The sequence below is a fragment of the Leishmania infantum genome, chromosome 36 (genome assembly GCF_000002875.2).
Source record: "Leishmania infantum JPCM5 genome chromosome 36".
Classification (NCBI taxonomy): domain Eukaryota; phylum Euglenozoa; class Kinetoplastea; order Trypanosomatida; family Trypanosomatidae; genus Leishmania; species Leishmania infantum.
Genome location: NC_009420.2, coordinates 496,338 through 504,191, shown reverse-complemented (window position 1 = coordinate 504,191; position 7,854 = coordinate 496,338). Strand labels below are relative to the sequence as shown.

At 59.5% G+C, this 7,854-nt stretch overlaps 2 protein-coding genes and 1 pseudogene across 3 annotated transcripts; all 3 read left to right on the top strand.

Moving 5' to 3' along the window:
- Positions 1-715, top strand: LINJ_36_1450 (annotated as a pseudogene). The gene is given in 2 exon segments: positions 1-414; positions 417-715. Coding segments are annotated over 2 exon segments (713 nt in total).
- A 554-nt stretch (positions 716-1,269) lies between these two features.
- Positions 1,270-4,602, top strand: LINJ_36_1440 (conserved hypothetical protein; the record flags this gene model as incomplete). The annotated part of the gene is made up of 1 exon (XM_001469429.1): positions 1,270-4,602. The coding sequence occupies one exon, from the start codon at positions 1,270-1,272 to the stop codon at positions 4,600-4,602; it is 3,333 nt and encodes a 1,110-aa protein (XP_001469466.1).
- Positions 4,603-5,266: 664 nt separating this feature from the next.
- LINJ_36_1430 (conserved hypothetical protein) lies at positions 5,267-7,084 on the top strand (the record flags this gene model as incomplete). The annotated part of the gene is made up of 1 exon (XM_001469430.1): positions 5,267-7,084. One exon carries the CDS (start codon positions 5,267-5,269, stop codon positions 7,082-7,084), a length of 1,818 nt encoding a protein of 605 aa, XP_001469467.1.
- Between the last annotated feature and the right edge of the window lie 770 nt (positions 7,085-7,854).

Genomic DNA, 7,854 nt, shown 5'->3' with positions numbered 1-7,854 from the left:
ATGGAGGCTCGCACACGGCTTGTCTGCGATGCCCTGACCGACTTTCAGCGCATCGTGAGCCTCTGCGTCACTGAGCGGCACGGACGGTGGGTGATGTCCGTAGCCGACGGTAGGCCTCGTAGTGGATGGTCTTGCCCCAAGTGCGGTTGGACCGAAGACGATGTCTGCACCTTCAGCAGCCATAGGCAAATGCGCACCTCAGGAGAGGTCTATTCTGAGACGCTCCTGCGCGAGCCCTGTCTCACTCCGCTTTGCGATGAGGTGGAGTTGCACGGGAGCCAGCCGCATCGCTGCCGCTACGCCGACGACGCCGCGATGCGACTGGAGCGTCAACATGTGTTTCAAAGAGAGTACGGATCGATGCTGCAACGCATCAAGTCGGCGAGCCAGGGCATCCAAGAAAGTGTGACGCGGTGAATCGTGCTGTTTGCCTCTTGCGGTTATTAGTCTACGTTCGCGAACTGCTGTGTCCGTACCCAGCGCGGGAGCTGGCGTCTTGCTTCTCTGTGGATTTCGTGGAGGCAGCGCTTCCGCTAGTAAGTGCATGGGAAAACAAGAAGTGTGTAGAGACAGAGAAGAGCACCACTTCCATAGCGCATCATCTTTTTACGCGCCAAAAGGAGGCGGTAGGCGTTCAAGCCGTGTTTCTACGGCCGCCATCACACCAATTCATCGCCTTCATCGTACTCGAGGGACACCCTCCAGCGCGTAGGCGTGGCGGAATGCTGATGTCGCAGCGCCTCTACTGCCCCCAACCATCTCTGCTGCTTCCGTGTGTGCACTTCTCTCTCTCTCTGTCGTTGACACCAGGACCTCGTACGACGTGCGATTCACCCGCGCGCACCTACGCTTGTGTGTGGGTGCGCGCTTCGCTCCGTTTCATTTGCCGTTGCTGCTTAGACGCCTTTTTTTCTGTGTTGTTGTGCGTGTGCACGCCGAGCGAAGGCGCGCACGTTGCAGAGGGCATCCCCTTTCTTCTGCTGCTTGCTTTGCACCGAAACCTGTATTCAAGCTTACTACCTCTCTACTGTCCACACTCGGAGCACAGTGGTAGCGCGACAACGGGTTGTACTTCTACATAGAGTAGGCTACTGCTGGTCTGTTTTGCTGTTCGCCTTCTGTACACGAAGACTTTCTCTACCTGCGTGGCTGGCACCGGCGACGCACCACGACAACTGGTCTCGTCGCCGTCTTCCTTAGTTTATTCTTTCCTTCAAGTGTGCTGCACTCTCCACATCATCGTCAAGGTTCTGCGTGACTCGTTAAGCCATGAGGTTCTCTATTGTTGGTGGTCCACTGGCATCTACCATTTCTCTTGAGGCGAAGCAGTCCGACAGCTTCGAGTCCATCTTCAAGAAGGTCCAAGAAGCTGCTGGCAAGGCAACGCCGCTCGATGCGTATGACTTGTACACGACAAGGCGCTCGTCGCTGACCGGGGAGCTTGTCGCGGCTGCCGGCCCGCTACGCCCCACAGATACCCCCTCGGCCCTTCAGCTGGACTTCGAACAGAGTGATTCACACATCCTCATGCTGATGCAAAGCGGTGCAGACGCCGAGCGTGGCAGTACGCAAAATCAGCTCTTGTGCAGCACCGCCGCTGCAGGGGACGCTAGCAGGCTAGACGGCACCACCATCGCGTTCACATCGCCGTCTCTCATGACCACGCTGCGGGCGACAGATGAGTATCGGCGCCGCATGCGTGCCATGTACATCAAGTACGACCCTGGCCAGATACACAAGGTCGAAGTGGCACTCGACCGTTACCGCGGCTACGAGGAAGACGTGCTGCAACAGCTGGTGAAAAGGTACGGGCCCGAGCCGGCTCTAGGGGAGGTCGATCTGTCTCCCAAAGCCCTTGTTTTGCCGTCGTCCGGCCCCGACGCGCGTGAGAGCACGCAATCGCACTCCGCTTCGGCAGACGAGGCCAATCCACATACGAAGCCGTCGTACTATGATCGACTTGTAGCCATCTACTCCACGTACGAGCCGGCGAAGCTGAGCAAGGTTAATGGGACGTTGAGGCGGTATGCCGGTCGAGAGGAAGAGGTGATCCAGCAGCTGGTGAAGAAATACGGGCCAGAGCCCTCCACTGAGCGTGTGGCAACGACTAAGGTTCCGGAGGCGGCAAGGGAACAGCTTGCGCCAGCTTCTGGCGTGGGACGGCAGTTGACGTCATCAGCGACTCATGCAGAAGCTTCGGCACATGCAAGTCCGGCAGTGCCCGCTGTCGAGAAACAGGTGGCGGCTGTGCCCGAGGTCAAGGAAGGTGCCGCAGTGCCCCTCATAACCACCGCGAAAGTTGTAGCAGCAACCATACCCGCAGCCCCACCAGTGGCCAGCGCCTACGGCGACTCCACCGTCGGAACGCAGCTGCCAAATACCGATAGAAGGCCGCTGGCGACGGTGACGTCTCCACTGGACGGCTCGCTGCCTCGCCACACAGCTGCTTCCACAGCTGTAGCCCCACCAAACAAGGCGAGCGCTGCGGAATCGATGGCGATCGGTGGTAACTACCGAGAGCGCCTAGTCGCTTTCTACAACGCGTACAACCCTGCGAAGCTGCACACGGTTGATGGCACGCTGAAGAAGTTTTCTGGGAAGGAGGAGGTGGCAATCCAGCAGCTCGTGCGACGCTACGGAGCGGAGCCGGCCCCACTGAACCGAGAGGAGGCTCACAGGCTGTTGACAACTGCGGGCGCTGGCGGTGTGTCCAACACACCACCAAGCGCCAGCCCAACAACCACGAATGCTCCAGGCAGTGCCGCCTCGTCGGTGGGGCGGGTAGAAAGCATACTGGAGACGTACAAAAGTGGCGAGGAGGAGGTCATGGCGCAATCGGAGGTGCGCTATGCTGCCCAATGCGCTAAGAACATCGCTGGTGAGCCTACGACGAGCGGTGCGAGCTCCTCGGCGGAGTCGGGGAGCTTCGGCGCGATGGTGGCCTTTGCGCAGGTCAGTGCGGCCGCACCGTCTATTGCGGTGAGCGTCCCACCAAGTCATTGGAACTCTGCGAGTGGCACCGCGAGTGCTTCGACACCGTCGACAGTAGCGAGCACCACGGCTGCTTCGCCTGTTAGTCCCGCGGTTGCTCTGGTGGCGACGCCACAAACGACACGAGTAGGAACTGTGGTGCCGGCAGCCGCTGCCGTGCCTCACACGCAGGAGAGCAAGGCATCGCAAGGTGGACCGCCGCAACGGAAGGCGCTGCCGCTTGCTGCGCTGCGAGTGGCGGCGGCACACGTGGAAGGTACAGCTCACATGTCGTTGCGAGAACGGTACTGGGCCATTTGGAGGACGCACCACGCACAGAAGAGAGCGGCTGTGCTGTTGCAGCAGGAGCTCTGGGTGGAAGTGCCAGGCGGTGCTGCCGGTCGCTACCGCCTCAACGACTCCGTGGAGCCTGCGTACACAGTCGCGAACCTTTCGGTAGTGGTGGCCCAGGAGGAGGGAGGCGGTTGCAGCGCACAAGGCCGCGCCTTGACGAGCGAGCTGCAGATTGCAATGCGGGCTCTGCTAGCATCGCTGCGGCACTGCGTCGAGTCGCGAGTGATTCAGGCGCAGTCCAGCGAAGAGCATCAACAGGCGGACGCGCTACTCACCCACTGGGCTGCCCCAGAGAACCTTTGCCCGGTCACCGACTCTCCCGAGCTGGCATGCGCTCTGCATCAGGCTGCGCACCTTATCGGCAAGCTGGAGGACCTCGTAACCGTGATTCGCACGCAGGCGGGGCAGCTGCGCCAGCTAAAGGCGCTCCATCGGGATGTACTGGAGCGTATGGAGCACGCTCACGCCAACACCCAGGCGCTGGGCAGGCTTCAAGCGCAGCTGAGCGCTGCGAACAATGACCGCCGTGCACTGGAGCAGGAGCTGAAGCGCATCTCTGCCGGCGGGGCGGAAAGCCACGCTCGTCCGGCAGCGTTGTGTCGTCTCTACCCTACTGCGGAGGAACGCAAAGATGCCCAGATCGCCAAACTTCAGCAAGAGCTGGCCAAAACACGCAACTTACTCTTCTTGTCCAAAGAGGCAGAGGATAAGCTAAAGGTGCAGCTGCAGCTGAGTCACACTCGAGAAGCTCGCCGAAAGCACGAAGAGTGGCATCGACAGGGAAAGAGTAGCCGGTACAGCATCTCTGACCGGGCGTACGCACAGCCACGCAGTCGATCCGCGAGAGCCGGTAGTGGCGCTCATTCGTCGCCGTCGAACTCACCGTATCGGCGCTACACGCCAGTGTCCACCCCGCGCGGCGCGTTCTCGTACGCCATTGCTCATGACACCCCGCGTGGCCCGTCGACCTTGCAGGTGCACGTGAACGGACACCCTGTCTCCTCGATTCGTAGGCCGGATGCGGCCACCGCCGAGCAGGATCGCACAAGCATCTCAGTCAACAGTAGCACGCCGTGGCCCTCGTCGCGCTACGTCATGACGCCAACGGAGGTGGAACGAGGGCCATGTCCCAACTGCCTTACCCCGCTGACCTCCTGCTGCCGTGAGGAGAGCGGCACCTCGTCGGAGAAGGCAGCGTTTTGCTTCAGCTGTCGCCGTTACTTCACCTTTGGAGAACTGTGGACGCGCGATGCACGTGAGGTTATGGGACAGCTGTAGAATGGTATCTTGGGCGCTGTCAGGGTGGGATTGGACAAGGAGGGGGGGGGTGCGCCGGAGGACGGTTGCAGCACAAGACCCAGAAAAGCATCGATCGCAGGACGCAATCGCGCGCAGGTTGCACTGACGCTCTCTGCTTTTTCTCTCTGATGCCCATTCGCTTCGTCGTGGGGAGCCGGTGATGTACTTCTCTTTGTCGCTTGCGATATACGTGTCTTCCTCTCTGCGCCCCGTGTGGGTGTACGTGACATTCACGGGCGTGTACACTTCTTTGAACGACAAAGCAGAAACGGAACCAAAAAAAAGTAGGAGATGGCATGCCGATACTCCTCTCCTCCTCTCCTCCCCTCACGCATGCACTCTGGTCTCCTCTCTGTCGCTGCGTCCTGCTTGTGTATGGCTGGCCCACCTCCTCCGCAGCCGACGGACCGTTTTATTTCGCTCTACGTGGATCCCGGCTGCGGGGCAAGGACAACAACGCGGCACGTGTGTACTGTCTCGACCGCTGCGCTCTGCGCACCCTGTGATGACGTCACTCATCGGCCAAATGGAAAAGGCCGTCACAGCATGCCGGTGGCATGCTTCTCGAGAACCCACTCTCCCCCTTCTCTCTTCGCGCGGTCTTCTGAATGGCTCTCTGCGCTTTTCATCCTTACTGGGCATAATGCACATGTGCAGTCACCGCTTGTCTTTTCCCCCGCGCCGTGGCACACGCCTCGTTTCCGAAGGCCTCAAGCTGGATCTGCAAGTAGAGAGACACACCTCACTGGTTAGACGGGTGCGCAGACGTTTGTGCACGCACAAGACACGGGCGGGCAAACTAGTGCCAATGACGTCGACTCTGACGAACAGCAACCGCATCAATATCCCTGCGGTATGCCGGCTTCGTGAGCGGAACACGAACAAGACTGTGGGCTCGGGTGTGCTGGTGGCACCGGGGCTGCTGCTGACGTCTGCCACCGCTATCCCTACGCAGTCGCGTGCCACGCACGTTGTGGCCACGTTCTTTGAGGGAACCAAGAAAAGCGCCGTGGATGTGCAACTGCAGCCGCAGCGCTACTACTTCGCCTCCCGCTATCCGCCAGAAATGGACTACTGCCTTATCAGCTGCGAGGAGGCGCCGCTGTTCAACGTCACACCGGTGCACATGGCACTCACTGAGAAAGGGTGGGCACCTGTGGAGGAAGGCGATGTAGTACTGATCGTAGAGCACCCAATCGGAGACGTGGCCGGCACCGCAGCAGCTCCATTGGACGGAAAAGCGACCTTCTCCTCCACGCTATCCGCGACCGGCGAGGGCAACTTTGATTCCGTGCAGGCGCCGTACGTGGAGCAGAAGCGCTTCGAGGAAGTGCTGCGCTGCCGCGGCAATGTGAGCTTCCTCAAGTCCAACGGGGGCTGGAGGACAGCTGGCTGTCCTGCGTTCAACGAGCACGGCCAGCTGGTCGGCCTGCAATCGCAGAGCAGGGCAGATGGCGAGGGAGTCGTGAACCGCATCCTGTCGCTGATCTCTATTGTGAAGCACCTCTTCGCCAACGTGCAGCTGCCGCATCTCCCGCAGGAGGACGTCACGTTCGAGGATGTGTGGGACACGTGGTACCTGACGAACGACATCACGCGCATCATCGCCATCCTCGCCAACTTTAAAGGCAAGTCCATGACCCGGCAGGTGATATGGCGCCTGTGCGAGCTGACGGCAAAGCCGCAGCTGGTCAAGAGTATCGCCTCGAATGGCGGCATCGAGGTTATTCTGCAGAACCTTAGTCTCTTCTGTAGCGACGAGAAGCTTTCGGAGATCGGCTTACGCGCTCTCTGGAATGTGAGCATTGGCGAGGAGGCGCATCTAGCCACCATTATCAAAAAGGAAGGCGTGCACACCATCCTCGACGTTGTGGAGTCATTTCCTGCGAACGAGACGGTGCTCGAGTTTGGCGTGGTGCTGCTGCACAACATCGTCGGGTGCCGTGCGGCGCCAAACTTCTCTGAGGCTCACGGCGCGCGTGCGTTGAAGGCGCTATACCCCGGCTTTCAGCAGTTCCGTGAGAGCGTCGTGCTGCAGAAGTTTGCGCTGAGCTTCTTTGCAACCCTTGCGCGACTTAACGAGGAGTTTGCACGCGATTTGGTGCAACAGCACGTCATCGAGCACATTACCCATCTCATCGAAGAGAAGCCGAAGCAGATCTTTCTCATGGAAATAGTCGTCGGGTTTGTGGCAGAGCTGGCGCAGTACCCGCATACGGTTGAGCTGATGTGTAATAACACCCCGGAGTACGCAGCCGCCAGCATGGCGTATCTGATTGACCTCCTCATTCATATCATCTTGGAATACAAGGACCTTGATAGCCTTTTGGTGAGCGGCAATCGGGCGCTGTGGGGACTTGGTAATGCGCCCACTTGCCGCGGCATCATTTTGGAGAACCCACGGGGCATCGATGCACTGCGCATCTCACTGCCAGCACTCATAGCAAGCACCCACCGCTAGTTATGTTGTCCTCCTTGGCGGCTGATGTCTGTGCCCACTTGCTGCCTCTCCTCTTGGGCCCGAGTCGGGCTCTCATTTTTCTTTTGGTTTTGCGTGTGTGTGCGTGTAGGGAGGATGTGGTCTTGGCCGCGTGTGGTGCCAAGAGAAAAGGGGGCGGGGGGAGGGGGAAGAGAAGGAACGCCGCACCGGTGGCGCCTGCTTGCTTCTGTCTGTGAAGAAAAGCGGATGCCATGCTGCGTCCCATTGTTCTCGCTCGTCTCTCGGTCATGCGGGAGCATCTCTTTAACGTTTTTTTTGTTTGGTGGTCATCACCCACGCCTCTCCTTGCCTCTCTCTTCGATGTACGTTAGCGTATTTTCCTCCTTCGGTTTTCGTTGTTGAATCGTTCACGTTTTGAATCGCAGGTCGTCCCCGCCCCCCCCATCCTCGTGGAACGAAGACGGTGCGTCAAAAGGGTGCGCACTACAAACAGCGACAGCAACAGCAAAAAGAAGACGCCGCCACAGGGTGTGTACGTGTGTGTGCGCGTATGCCAGCCCTTATGACCGTACGAGCCCAAGCTGTATGGCCGGTTCTTGTCGAGACGCGGGCTGCTGCACTGCCAAGGGCTGTGCGTTCAAGTCTGAGACAAAGCAGCATATGTCTCTGCATGTATGTGCGTCTTGCATGTGCGTATGCGACCGCTCCGGTGTCAAACCCGCGTCAGCGCATTTCAAACACCTACCAAGAGCCCTGAATCATGGTTTACGGCCATCGACTCGTCCCCGATC